Genomic DNA, 15,216 nt, shown 5'->3' on the forward strand with positions numbered 1-15,216 from the left:
ACATTATTGTGAGTAAGCTCTGACTACTTATATAAAAAGAGGAAGTGTAACTAAGCGCCGTCATCCTTCCTCATCTTTCTGTCAACCATCGACTGTATGCCAAGTTTTTAGCCAAGAAAAAACTTTTTTTAAAGTAATGTTCTTGTTACAACCTGCCTTTAATAAGACCCAAAAATCCTGTTCAACATTAACTAAGTCATCTGTTGTATGTAAGCAAAAGTGACTCATCACTTGAGTTTTTGGCATTTTTATGCTTGACTTAATTCATTTTACAAACCAAAAACAAAAATTTGTAAATGCTCATGTACTGGACTGAACATGAATAAAACAAAATAGCTAAAGTAATACATAAGAAAAGATCTATAAAAATATGAACACCACTAAAAATCCAAAGCGTATCAGTCAAAAAGCACAAGTCACTCAGATTTGGTTGAAAAAGTCATAATTATTAACTTATAAAAGTCGTCTGTTCCACTCTTGACTCTGACTGAACATCCAGACAGATTTCTCTACAGACATTGCTGTCAATTCTCCACAAATGGCGATCACTATTAGTTGTGCTTTATTTTTATTAGCTTCCTTTGTTTGTGTAATGATTTTGTGACAATCCTGTCAGCTCTCGTTCCTGTAAAGACTTTTAAAATTGATCCATAAACGGCTCCGTCCATTATCACTTCCATGAAAAGATTTGCTGCTGTGTCACGTTTAAGTTCCTCTTCTGCGCATGTGGGTTGCTTTGGGGTCGTAAAACATTCACACAAAAATCTGATTAGTCGCATCATTCAGCAGTATGAACAATTATGCAAAAAAATGAAAAATCTGATTTCAACAAAAACTTGGAAGTAAGCATCAAGACCTGCTGTGTGAACGTAGCCAGAGTTCAGAGCAGTGTGCGGTTCTTTGGTTCTGCCACCGTGACTGCTTGGTCTCATTGTATCAAGTTTTATGACGTATTATGTCGATATTCCACGAATGTAAAAAAAATCCCCACAATTTCACAATTGTGGTGCTTCCATTAAATAAGAAATACAAGTAAAATGACTCATGAATAAGTTTATTCAAGCAATAAGTCATTAAAAAACCATCATCTTCCTACCACTTCCTGTCATCTTCTTCATCTTTTCCGGTTGCTGATCATGTGACTCGTGTGATGCGACAAAAAGACACTAATTTTGATACAGCTGACAAACCGCCTCCTCCTAGCTCAAAACCTTTTTATCTAAAACTTGATTTTTATTAAAATTGCCATGTCTCCATTAAGCAAATTAAATTTTGTAATTCCAATTTGCGCAACTAAAAGTTCAATGGAAACACATTGGTACACTTGCAGGAAACCAGCCAACACCTGTATGACCACCAGATGCAGTTAAAGCTTCACAAATGCACATAATCACTAAATCTCATTGCTCCCAATTTCTTTGCTTTCTGCTTCTTTCAGTAGACTCCTCCGAGCTTCTGACCCCTGACCCGGTGGAGCTGCAGTGCGTTCCCATGGAAAACCATTTCTGCCCCGTCCCCAAACTGCTGGTGGCGGCTCCAGTGGGAATAAACTCAGTAAGCCTTTCACGAAACCCCAGTTAGAGTCCCTGAAAACCTGCAGCTCTGCAGCAAACATGTGCCTCGCCCACAGTGCGCACCGACCGAGTGTCAGTGTGAAACTTCTTATACAATGTTTATAAAATAAAATTTAAAAAAAGCTGCAATGGTTCACGCAATACGAGCCTGAACTTAAAGCTGCTTCACTGCAGCTGTAACGATGCATCCTGACGTGATGAGCAATAGAGCTCCCTCGTTCTGACAGCCATACACACACCACACCTTAAACGTGCGCACACACACACGCACACACACATTCAAGACTAAAAGCCCTTTATGGGTTGCAGCCATTACCTGAGGCAGCCCAACACACCTGACCGATCCAAAGTAAGAAAAGTTCATTCTGGATACTCAGAACATTGGAGCTGCAAACGGACCTGCTGCTGGTCTTCAACCATGACTTGTTTTAAAAATGAAAGAATGTTTCATAACATGTGAACATTTATGTTTCAAGACGGCTACAAATCTAGTATGTGTTGTACCATGTGTTGTGTATCATTCAGTTTATTCTCATCCGATGCCTGATGAAACGTCAGAAAGAAGCTGTTAATTTGTTTGTGCCTTTGAGTTTTTCCTGCTGAGCTGCAGAGAAGACCTGGTTTCTAAAAAGGATTTAAAAAAAAACTAAACAGCAACAATTAAAGAGATGTCCACATGTGAAATTAAAGGCAATACCAATTTCAAGTTTGCTGCATATCAGCGAGTGGCTGCTAACAAGGGACGATTGTATTAAACAATGAAGGTGTTAACAGTTGGGTTTCAGGAATTTGCGGGATTCAAAGGTTTTTGCCTGATTTTAAATATTGTTATCTGGATTAAAGCACCAACTGAGGCATCATTAAACATGTGAAATTAGGTTGCATTCAGTATAACTTTTAAGAGGCAGATAGGAGGTTTTTAGACCCCCTTCACACCAGATTAAGACCAGCCTACAATAAAACATTTGGGACAAAATTCAATCCAGGGCCAGTCCTAGGTTTTTTGGAGGGGGCCTAAAGCAAAATGTGATTTGGGGGCCCCTTAATATTACAGGCATTTCAATACAGATTTGGTGTAATCTGGGAGAGAAGACAGAGTTTAATTCTCTGACCTTTAATTCAATCTAGGATAATTATATCATTACTATTTACGGACAAACAGAGCTCTAACAGAAAGCAAAAATTTGAGGAAAAGGTGCTTACTATGAAATTAAAAAACAATTATTACTTGCGATATACCTAACATTTACTATTTCATAAAAGTTAGAGTTTGTTAGCAAAAAATCTCATCCAAAATGCTAACATGTGTTCATCGATATCGACAGTGTGAACTTTGAGGCCAAATTTGTACCAATGTTTAGTTTAAATTGGAGCCAGCAACAAGCACAAATGAGGATAGACACAATTTGGAGGTGGTGCGCCCCTTGTCACAACTGGCTGCAGTAGTTTAGTGAAGAAGCCTATTTGCTAGCAGGAATTGGTTGTAGCTAGTGATACACTTTTCTGCCAATAGTGTCACAATAACGCTGATGATTTTAACCATCATGTTCTTAATTATATCCTCCTTATCAATCCCACAATACTGAACGTTGATGTCCGATCTTAGTCCAGCGTGAAGGGGGGATTCGGACTTTGGTCTTGAAAAACAAACTGCCTTAAATAATTATTGCCGGATCTATTCTGTTTGTGGGGTTTTATAGTGCAACAACTAAAAAGAAAGGGTTTGTTTGTTTTCATTCTTTCAGTATTTGATTTAACGAACTCATAATTGTTTCTGTCTTCTACATAAATCTTATAATAAATTGATTATAATCCTGAGTCAGCTCAAATATTGCAAACTGTTAACACTGACACCTTTTCTTCCCATCTGATGTCAGCCATTGCACAAGGCGGAAGCTGGATCTGTTTCCTAATGTTGTGCCTAAAGTCTGTATATGCAAGAAGTTGCCCATTTATCGCAATACCCAAGTTAATTCATACAAATAATGTGCAAATGTTGAACGCAGAGATCCATCTTAAAAAAGAAATTTCTTTGTGGTACTATTAGTTTCAAGCTGCTTTTTAAGTAAATAAGTGGCACAAGATTTATTGTTTAAAGGCACTTCAGGGAGAAATCTTAGAACTTGAAAATGTCGTGTCCGACTTTATATCATCACCTTTTCTACTGCTGTGTTCTTTCTGTCAGAAGTCATCAGAGTTGAATGATAAGAAGAGGTAGAAAATGGAAGAAATAAATCAGACTTTAGGGGTAAAAAAATACAAACACACCTGTTATTTTCACTGAAATGAACTGCTTTCTTTGTTGTGAGACTGAACTTGGAAAAGTGGGCAGTAAGCATTTTCATTCAAGTTCAAATGTGCCTCTTTCAAGTCTCCTTAAACCATCACTGTCGAAACACTGTAAGAACTACGAGTGCTCAAAGATGCATCGCTCATTTAGTACATTGTTAATGTTGTACGAAACCACGTCTAGTTTCTTCTCAGAGACAGCTGTGCTGTCTTATTGTCAGTGTAATAAATACATAAACCAGTGAGGTGAGTGGTGGGGGTCAAATGTGAGAATATTAATTTCACACAAATTTAGTTGGTTTTAAGTGCTGCAGATGTTCCAGCATTTCCATTTTAGAATAATGTTGATGTGTTGTGAATGTACCTAATGCAAAAAAACTATACATGTGCCCCCCTGAACAACAGGCATGCTGAAATGTTACTATCACCATATATAAACTATTTCAGAGGTACCATGATGATACTGTGTTACGATGTATAGAAATGTATGTATTGTTATATAGATTTATATTTAATGTCATTACGTGGTGTGGCTACAAACAGAAATATTTTTCACCTTTAGAAAATTTAGATCAGAGTTGTGCTGTTTGAGGTGCAAATGCAGCAGAAAATAATTTCTTTAGAGAACACTAATTATAAAGACGTAAACAGGTTATGTATCTGTAAGAAACTTTTTTTGGAAACGTGTCCAAAGTTTATTTCTGTCAACTCACACGTCTCTCTTTGAACTTTGCTTTGCAGGTCAGACTTTAATTAAATGTTTAATTGCCAAAACTAAGACTAAATTTAAATGTGAAGTTGTGGATGCTCAAAAACTTACATGCGTCTATACAAAATTATGTATAAGTCTAAAACTTCATTTCAAGCATGTTTTCTTTGGTTGGTCCCATATTTAATGGAGCTTGTTTTTTCTATCTGTTTTTAATGTGGGAAAAGGTGCACTAAAAACAAAACTACATATTTGATAGGCAAAGAGAAAGTCAATGTGGCACACTTTTTTCTAATATAAAATTCAGTTCATGCAGCTCTGCAGCTTTCACATTCTCCATTCATTAATTTTTTCATTTTTATTCTTTCTTTTCTTTTCCCGTCTTATGAGGCAGATGACAGAGAAACTGCAGAAAAACTGCAATTTCCTTCTGATTTTTAGCCCATAAACACTGAATGATCCTTATTAGTTTCCCACATTTACATTTGACAGAGAAACACAAACTTTCAGTAAAAATGTTCAGTAAATGTTTCTAATTTTTAAGTAATATGTTTTAATTTACTTGGATTAAACTGACCTTAAGCTGTCAAATTGAACAGTGTCTTCTCAGCTCTATAATGATGATATTTTTATTATTTGAGGAATAAAACGCACTAACTAAAGTAAATAAAAAGCACCCTCCACAATTGTTGAGACCTGTGTTAAAAGATGTCACAATTTTCAACTAGAAACTTTAGAAAAATTATTCCTTTAATTTAAGTGCTTTTAGTTTTTTAACAGTCACTATTATTATTACCTTTATGATTTCCTATGAAATAGCTGTAATTTGTTATTTTATATATTTTTAAGTCAATTAAAAACATCTTTTTTGCTGATGTTAAAGTGACAAGTGTCACTTTTAGCCACTGTTTAACATGGGAAAAACAAGAGAACATGCCGCTCAAATGAAGTTGTTGTGTATTGGAAGAAGACAGGAATGGCTACAAGAAAGTAGCTTTTCTCCTAAATTAGCTCATATTTACTGTCAGAAAAATGGTTAAACGTTGGAAACACTTGGATTGATGACAAGTCACAGGACAGTAAAGAAGATAAGAAAATCCCCAAAGCTCACTGTTTGAGGAAATCAGTACATTTTGGCCTCACAAAGTCTCCAAAACGAGGATTTACTTCAAGGATTTTGTGCCAATAATTGTGGCTGGTGCTGCAAGTCTGCACAGCGAATCAAACTGGATGTACTTTACAAGCCTATTACCTCAAAATGAGCAGTTTAATAGTTTCATAGATCATTCTGAAGTAAACAAAAACAGCTGAGAAAAACTGATTTTCATGCCAAGAAAGTAAAAAACTCACTCCTCTTGCTAACCTAGCTTCAGACTACCTTCACTGACTTCAGTTTCTTGGGGTCTTGCTGTATTTCTTTCCAATGATTCATCTTGAATGACAAAACATCAAATGAAATATTAAATATAGACTGCTTGAATTTACTACTTGGTGATCTACTTTTCTGACCACATTTGAAGCTGTGACACATTTAAATAAATGTCACCCCTTATATTTTAAAAACTAATTCACCCCAAACTGCAAAATAATATAAATGAAAAATCAATGGCAAGAAAATGACAACATGGCTACCTTTCTATTATTATATCATTTTTATTCTTATAAACTTAATTACCTGTTTTATTTGAGAAAAGGAATGTCTAATTAGCTTGTATTGTGCTTGAACATTTTATATAGACCGCTTAAATCCTTGTGATTTCCAAAGTCAGGTCAGGTTTTATTTTGTTTGCTTTTGTTGACCATAAATTGTTTGTCTTCTTGTACATTATGGTTTTTTCAGAAACAAGAAAGGACTTTTAAAGCAAACACGTTTCTGTCAGTTAGGTAAAGAGGCTTTTTGGACAAACTGTAAAGTCAAACTAATTCACCTTCTGCAAACCAAACAGTCTGTCGCTGCAGAGCTTTTGTTGGCAAGTTGTGTTTCAGTTTGGGCCAAAAATAGTCCAGAAGTCTCTTGATGTTGATGTCCAGCTGTGCTGGGTGATGTCAGTCCTGACTAACATGTACAAGAATGTGTAATGTTCACCTCGTTTGCACTTATGTACATAAATACTCCAAATTTATTTTGAATAATACAGATAAAAGAGATGATTAAAAATAACCAATCAGCGTATTGTTAGCGGTGAGTCTATTGTTTTATTACAGTGTGAAAACAATTGAGGTATCTGTCCTTTTGTTTGTGTGTTGGTGATGACACGTATTAAACTGTGTCAACTGTAAACTGTTTGGTTTGCTCCGGAGAAATATTTCTTTCATTATTCTCTAACATTGAAAAGAACAAGTGGATAACCACAAAGTCTGCAATAACTTTAGGAGATCAGTGCCATCTTTGCCCTTAAATCCATGTCGTTATTTACAACATGTAGGAAAATCACCTCCTGAAGCTGAAAATAGCCAGAAGGAAAGAAAAAAATAGGATGAGCAGAAAGAAAATAAGAGGAGAGCGTGTGCCGGATGTGCTTACAGGGTTTAAATTTGAAATTCTGACTTTACTTCTGCAGAAGCATTCTTACACAGACATGATTTTATCAGAAACTGACATGTCAAGCGTTTGCGTTGCTATTGGAGCAAGTGATTTTGTTACCATGGCTCCGGTCCATGTTGTGGATTGATTGAGTCATGCAGCTGAATTGGTTCACAGCCCTGCGACTGCTGAGTGTTGAAATGGATCTCTGATCCAAGCAAACTCCCTGAAGCTTCAATGGTTCTTTTCATACTCTCAGCGTCTTCACCCTGGGGCTTTTTTTTGTTATTTTTACCACTTACAGGTGAATAATTTCTCAAGTTTATGTATTGTCTGTTTGCTGTTATTGTGCCTTCATAGTACAAAGTGTATTTTTTTGTTAAATTCACAAACAACGGTAAACTGAATGTGTGTATGGGTGTTTTTTTTCTAAGTCTTGTCTGTGCATCATCGCGTTTTGGTATAAGTTAAGTACAAAAATCACAGACTGAATGTCGGCCTGTTGGAGACGAAGAAGGCCTAAAGCTGTTGAGGACTAAGCCATAAGAAAATCTTTCCCGGACGCTTTAGGACAGACTGACTGCTGTTTCTAACTCATTTATTGTTTCATTCGGCTTTCTGCTTGTGGTGCTTGTATGTGCTGCTGTGCTCCACGCAAATTTACTTTGCACTGTATAGGTATTGAGAGTTAATGTGCCTATAATCAGTTCTGCTGTTTCTGTTTGACCTTAAATAAAACACATCATGGTAATCCTCTTGCAGTCTTGTGGTTTTCACTGTTTATCTGCTTGCTTTACATGCAGATGATCTGATATTTACAGCGCTGCCCAAAAATTTTAATCATCAATAATTGGGGTTTTTTTTAGCATCCAAGGAGTCTGACATTCTTATAATGATTAGTTGTTGATAGTAATAAGCCTTGATCCACACCACTTCAGATATAATAAAAAAGAGTGTACTGTGTATACAATATGTATGGGTGAATGTTACACTTCAAAATGTAACATTTTAAAAAATCAATGATGTCATTTGCACATAATGTCAAGCTTCGTCCTCAAACTTAGCTCAGGAGTTCCTCAGGGATGAGTGTTCAGCCCAGTTCCACTGTTTAGTTTGTTTTTTTCAACAAGCAACCAGAAGATGTTGAATTTGAGTGTGATGCAATTCCTTCATCCAAGTTTTGATGCAAATCAAGCACAGCATAACAATTAGCAACTTTATTGCAACACGAACATGCATAAATTTGGTGTGACTTGACATAGACATTAGACTTCTGAGGTAGTGTGGCAATTTACAAGTACAACATATTTGTACTTATACTTTGGAATGCTTTGGTTCTCAATTAGCAAAATCAACTGGAACTGCACCAAAAGATGGAAAAGTCAAAGATTTCCCATCAATCATTTCCATCAATTAGATATAAAAATTCAACTACAGTGTTAAGGGCATAAAATGTTTCATTGTATTTCTAATTGACGTTAGCCTGGTCACCTAGCAGCAATGGCTAAAAGCTCTACTTTTCTGACTTTTTACTGGTGTCAAACCCAGATGTGATCTTAGATTTCCCCTGCAATACTGGAATCTGTTTTTGCTTAGAAGTTGGGACATTTTAGTTCTGAGTCATAAAAATCAACTGGAATATCCCCAGAAACCAGAAATCAAGAGGGAAAGTTGGAAGTTTTTCACTAACCCTCAATCATAAATCAGTGAGATTGATTGGCTCAGTCAATCTGATCTGACTTAAAATTATTGGTACAGACTGGCAACTAGAACACGGTTAATTTGGATCCATTGTAATACTTTGTGTGTCTTTTTATGTGTCGTGGTTCACTTATACTCAGAAGTTGTAGTTTCTTTATTTTTATAGTCAGAAAAAAGTCTCTGTACTACATTTGTAGGACATTTCTGAACTACAAATGTAGTTCAGAAATCTTGTATCTAGCTTGTATGTAGCTTGTATCTCTAATTAAAGTTCGCATAAATAGCAAATCCCAAGTTATGTTGGGGGTGACGTCATTCTCAAATCAGCGTCCCAACTTCCGGTGTAATGGGCAACTCGGCACGAAGGTCTGCAGAGGCTTTTATTGTGAAATCTGCCTCTATGCGGAAGCAGACTGTTAGCTTCAGGAAACCAGTTGGAGGAAAAAGATTTTCCTTCTCCTGGAAAAAACTCCTCCACACTAAGCCCAACAAAGGCCGAAGAAGCTAAAAACCCGCAGCTAATGGACCGCTGGAAAACTGCACAAATCCTTAGTCGATAGGACGCGAAGCTGCCAAATTGTCGGGCCGGGTCCGGAACCAGAACCAGGCCCCAGACTGGACCCCGGACGTAAGCAGCGCTGCGACACCGGAGGGTTGATGTGTGGGTGAGGGAAGTGGCATGCTGTGGTTAGGGGAGGCTAAACGCGGATCACCGTGACTTGCTGTCTGTAGATAGGCGGCGAGTTCTCCGGCGAGTCCAGGCCGACTTGAGAGTTGCATCCGATCGGCTGTGAAGGCTCGAAGCTCCGGGATGGCTCAGCTGGAAGTCAGCCAGACAGGAGCTAGCTTCACCGTGAGCTAACATCGGAGTTAACCGACATCAACTTTCAGTCGCTCACAGGCCAGAAAGAAAGAAAGACGGGAAAACAAATATGAGTGTCGGAGTGGGGTTTATGTGAGTGAGCAGGGCTGATTTTATTTCGTTTTTACTTGTTAGCAGTTTCCTCGGGCCTGAGCAGCGTTTATGGAGGGAGTATAGCTGCGTCGTTAGCCAGCCTCCACCGCCCCAATGAAAGAATACAAAGTTGTCGTGCTGGGCAGCGGCGGCGTCGGCAAGTCCGCGCTCACCGTGCAGTTTGTCACCGGCACCTTCATCGAGAAGTACGACCCGACCATCGAGGACTTCTACCGGAAGGAGATCGAGGTGGACTCGTCGCCCTCCGTGCTGGAGATCCTGGACACGGCGGGGACGGAGCAGTTCGCCTCCATGAGAGACCTGTACATCAAAAACGGCCAGGGTTTCATCCTGGTCTACAGCCTGGTCAACCAGCAGTCCTTCCAGGTAAGCAGGACAGCCATGTATGCTGATAATTAATCCATACAGACTCAGTAATTGTGAATTATTTGAATATATATGTTGAAACTGACCACATGTACAGAAAAAAGTAGGATAATTCCCAACATCTACTGACAAAACAACATCCTGTCATTGCAGTTAAGGACGCACAGATCAGCCTTTTTCTGGCCAATACCAATTTTTTAGGATATTCTCATAATTATTTAAAAGATTTAAAAATATAGTTTTAATCCCAAAGGGAAATTAAACGATGTATCAAGTTGAGGATCCCGAGAGCTGTGGGCAGCAAGGATCTCTTGTAGCAGTCTGTATTACAGCGGTTCTGAAGACACTCTGTTGTTATAAACCATAATTTTATCTCTTAGAGAGATTTCATCTCTCTTTTAGAGATTAAATCATCTCTAAAAGACAGCTTAAACAGAAACACCAACTCCTGAAAAATTTAAATGCATAGTAACAAATTTTATACATTTCTTTCATAACACATTTATTTAAGTAATCAAAGTGTTTTGGAGCTTAAATTAAATGGGTTTACTTCAGTATTAGCTTTCCAAAAGAAGTGGAATATGTGGAAAATTTGGTAGATAAATGAAATAATTAATATTGCTAATTGTACTGATAAGTTTTGTGCTCTTGTCTGTTTTTACTCAGCAGTAGTGCTCTCTTGCTGTTCATTTAACTTCTTTATCAGACCAATTTTATATTCATTATTCTATAAAACATTCACAACCAATCACTTTAAAGATGGTAAATGTTGTTCAAATTCAACAGAATAAAATTGCAGTTTAATGACAGAACATAATAATGTTTAATAATCATTTCTCTCTTATTTCTTATCCAGACCATGTCATTAATCTCGCCTTCATCTCTATTTTACAGCTGTAGCTAGCGGTTATTTTAGTTATCAAGACTTGTATTGATTATTCTGATGATTAATTGAGAAATCAAATTTTTAAAATTGGCACATTCTGCAGATTTTTCATTCAACATCTAAAGCTTAACTTATACAGTTTTAAAATACATAAAAAGATGTCAATAAATTATTCAGGTCTTTTGTTGAAGAAAAAAATAAACAGTTTGTTTCTGAAAAAGCAATAACACATCATTCCTTTAGTGAACACTTTATTATTTGTAGCAAAAAATTAATCTGCTGCTAAAAAAAATACTTCCAACATCAACATGTAAAAAGATTGATGTTTAGTCAAGCAGAAAGGGCTGAGCTTTTCACATGATAATATTTTTTTAGCTGGAAATGCATCCTTTGCTAAAAATGATCAAGCATTCACTAAAGGAATGCTGTGTTGCATTTTAGGCAAGAATATATTTATTTTTCTAATTTGAAAAAGGCATTACATTATATGTTCATTTATTTGCACCTTTTAGTGTATTTCTAATATTGCATAAAAAAGCTTAAGTGAAAAATCAGCAGAATGTGCCAAATTTTTAACCGATGAATCATCAGAATAATCAATTGATTAATCAATAAATGAAATAGTTGTTAGCTGCAGCCTTTATTAAATAGTTTTTAAAAAATAAGAATTAGTGAGATGAAAATATTTAACATGAAAACATATTAATCTAATATTTAACAATAAAACAGTGGAGCTGATGAGTTTTTTGTTTTTTTTAAATGTAACCTGATGAAAATCAGACCACTTTTAAACCTTTAAACTTCTTCTTCATGTGTTTTCCAGGACATCAGGCCGATGCGAGACCAAATAGTGCGAGTCAAGCGCTTCGAGAAAGTGCCGCTGATCCTGGTCGGCAACAAAGTGGACCTGGAGTCGGAGCGCGAGGTCGCCGGCTCGGACGGCCGGGCCCTGGCTCAAGAGTGGGGCTGCCCTTTCATCGAGACGTCCGCCAAGAGCAAGACGATGGTGGACGAGCTGTTCGCCGAGATCGTCCGACAGATGAACTACTCCACACTGCCGGAGAAGCAGGAGCAGTGCTGCACGGCCTGCGTGGTGCAGTGAGGAAGAGGTAGGCAAGGCGTCCGCGCAGCCTTAAAATGTCTGGAATTCATGTGCCTAAAATTTGGGCCTTGATGTGTCAAATATTCATTAAAAAGGATTTAATTGGCTTTAAATGCATTAATCATAGCTCTTACGTTTTGTCGTGGCTTTAGATATTTCTAAAAATTATATCACAATATATATTTTTAAATACCTCTAATGATTTAAAGACGATATTCCACATTATTGTTGGATTTGACAAACTTTCCTTTATAAACAGTTATCAGAATAAATAATATATTCATATGTAAATATATACAAAATCAGACGTTTCAATATGTTTAATGCATCAAAGGAAATATAAAATAAATAAATATAAATCCCAGCTAATTATTTACAATGAAAAACTGTCTGAAATCAGCAACAAAGTGTAAATAAAATACTTAAATACACAAATAAAATAAACAGCAGATATTCAACAGAATATTAAAGTGTTTAATAACTCAAACATTATATGCAAAACTAGGAATCTTGTTTTGGTTTACAGGGAAATCTTCCTTTTTAAATTCTCCACACAAAAATATATGTCCCATAAATAATCTGCAAAAAGTTACAGCTTGTGCTCATTTTTATTTCTCTTATCTGTCAATAAAAATCTAAATTGAAGTAATGATTAAGTGTTTTGGTTTTAGCTTTTATGTTAAAAAAAATCTCAGGACTACAAATTGTGATTCTTGAAAGAGTTTGTTTTTTTTCTGCACCTCTACTTGCTAGCTAGCTTTTTTGAGTTTAATTTTTTTTGCAAATTCACACTGGCTTTACTTCTGTTGCCATCCCATAAAATGCTATCTGCCTTCTGTGCAAAAAAGGCGGCATTGTTACAATGTAAAATATTGAGTTGTGGTTTTTTTTGCACATTTCTGTTGTGATACAGGTCTTAAATTGCATTCATAGTGGTCTTAAATCAGTGAGTCGGATCCTCACTGATTTATTTATATTTTTACAAAATATGATGAAATGTTCCCGCAGCGCTTGTGCAGAAAAACTAGAGGAAAAAGTGACACGCGGACGGATAAGTGTGAGAGAGAGAGTGGGAGTGGGTGGTGCTACTGTCCGTTGGCTGAGCATGTTTTGATAAGATCTCTGAAAGTATGTTGAAATGAGGACACGGCTATTTGAGCAGCTCAGATCAGGGAGGAGTAGAGCCGAGAGCGATGAAAGGAGACGGCAGCAAGAGGAAGGCGTCACATCCTGATGGTCCAAAACAGGAAGTTCATTGTGGCGTCTATTTCCAGCTGCAAACTTGTTGCATTTCCTAATCTATTTTCCTCTCTTCCTCTGTTCTTTTTTCTAATTAGAATCCGTTCATTTGGACCCCTGCAGGCATTTTGAAGCACCTGAGGATAACCTGACGCTGACTAAAACTTACCGCTTCAGGTAAAACGCTCTGTCACAGAGACAGAAGAGACCTATTTTTGATAAGTGTTGGAAGATGCTTCTGCTGCAACCTCAACGGCCTTCGTGACGAGCCTGAACTCAGTCATACGGACTGACTCCATGGAGCAGCCCTCTGTGAATTTCTGTCTTATTATTTTTAATATTTTCTTTTGTCCTTATAGATGGAGGTTTCCTGACATACTAAGCAGAAGTGTTTTGTGAGGTTGCAGCATCTTTTTAAAGCTGCTTTAATCACTATTATATTCTTTAATATTACTTGTGTCATGTCTGAAATTTGGAATTTGATAAAGTATTTCATTATAATGGAACATTTAGATTTTTAAGCATGCATACTTAAACCGGTGTGCTGCTCAGGTGTGCTGATCATCTTATCTCAGAGGTTGTTTTTTTTTTGGTTTTTTTTCATAAAACCTCAGCTATGTTTTTCTCTTTGGTGTTTTAGACCCTCGTGAAAACGGAGAAACTGGTAATATTTACGTTACGGACAATTGAGTATCGTCTGCTCCAAAGTGAAAATGTTAAAGTGAGCCATTATTTTTCTGCTTCTGGCCTGAACTCAAGGCTAGCCCGGACGCCGGTCTTCCGCTTCCACTTTTTGTTTTTTTTCTTTTAGGTTTTTGGAACAACTAAAGTCCAACACTCCGAGATGAGAAACGCGCATCGCTTTACGTTCGGGACGCGCTCATTTCTCGTTACAAATAACTCCCCCTACAAAGTGGTCCGGTGAAAGTTCTGGCGCAGTTCATCTGATTCTAACTTTTTGTATTTTTCTTTTTATTACAGTAACATATTTATTAAAACATGACGTGGGTAGCCAGTTTTGAGCTTAATTTTATACTAGCTTGAGTTTTTTTCTGAGTTATCGGGATCTTTTTTGTTGTTGTTTCTAAGCAGAGAATTTAACAGAGCCTTAAATTTCTCCTCATCCCCCCTGCACCCTTTTGTCATTTGTCTTTTTATTTTCTCTAAGATAAATCACTGTAATTATTTGAAAATAAACATGCTGGAACTTCTGTTTTTGTGATGACACACAGATAAAGTATTATCTTTAAATGAGACACGAGCACTTGCTGATTATTTCGGATGTCGGAGTGGAGCAAATTGATTTTGAGTTAAAAATTAGCCTTTCCACTGCCTACAGTTGACTCAATATATTAGAATATTATTAAAAAGTGAATTAGTGGGTGTGCTGTGGTGGCGCTGGGGTTAAGCACAACCCATATATAGAGACCTTAGTCTTTGACGCGGCGGTTGCAGGTTCAATTCCTGGCCTTGCGACCTTTGCCGCATTTCTTCCCCTTTTCTCATTATCCTCTTTCCTGTCAATTCACGATCAAATAAAGGCCACTAGAGCCAATAAAAAAAAAGTAGAAAACTTCATCAGATGAGCAAAAGTTTTGTCCAAATTTTTGACCCAGGATTGAGACTTTTTTCTCAGAATTTTGAATTTAATATGAAGATCTTTTTGTTTCTCAGAATTGTGGGATAAAAGTAAAAATTATCTGAATACTGACTTTAACCTGAGAATTTTATCTTTTTAAGAATTCTGACTTTTTTCTTAGAATTTTGATTTTAATCCCAGAGTTCAGACTTTTCTCTTTTTTTTTGCATAATTCTGGGATTAAAGTCAAAATTCTCAGAATTTTGAGTTT

At 36.8% G+C, this 15,216-nt stretch overlaps 2 protein-coding genes across 4 annotated transcripts in view; both read left to right on the forward strand.

The window, feature by feature from the left end:
* LOC102225612 (muscleblind-like protein 3) overlaps nucleotides 1-7,847 on the forward strand; it is a 33,363-nt gene extending 25,516 nt beyond the window's left edge. Inside the window, exon 7 of one of the 3 annotated variants that reach the window (XM_023328218.1) lies at nucleotides 1,439-7,847. In XM_023328218.1, coding sequence (XP_023183986.1) covers nucleotides 1,439-1,581 — 143 coding nt within the window. In that variant the 3' untranslated portion in view covers nucleotides 1,582-7,847. The remainder of the gene's footprint in view (nucleotides 1-1,438) is intronic. The other 2 variants (XM_023328219.1, XM_023328220.1) reach the window with 2 other exon arrangements.
* Nucleotides 7,848-9,168: 1,321 nt separating this feature from the next.
* Nucleotides 9,169-14,620, forward strand: rap2c (RAP2C, member of RAS oncogene family). Its single transcript, XM_014468945.2, has 3 exons — nucleotides 9,169-10,139; nucleotides 11,849-12,134; nucleotides 13,465-14,620. The coding sequence occupies exons 1-2, from the start codon at nucleotides 9,867-9,869 to the stop codon at nucleotides 12,125-12,127; spliced, it is 552 nt and encodes a 183-aa protein (XP_014324431.1). The 5' UTR covers nucleotides 9,169-9,866; the 3' UTR covers nucleotides 12,128-12,134; nucleotides 13,465-14,620.
* The last annotated feature ends 596 nt before the right edge of the window (nucleotides 14,621-15,216 follow it).

Source organism: Xiphophorus maculatus, chromosome 23, assembly GCF_002775205.1.
Source record: "Xiphophorus maculatus strain JP 163 A chromosome 23, X_maculatus-5.0-male, whole genome shotgun sequence".
NCBI lineage: Eukaryota > Metazoa > Chordata > Actinopteri > Cyprinodontiformes > Poeciliidae > Xiphophorus > Xiphophorus maculatus.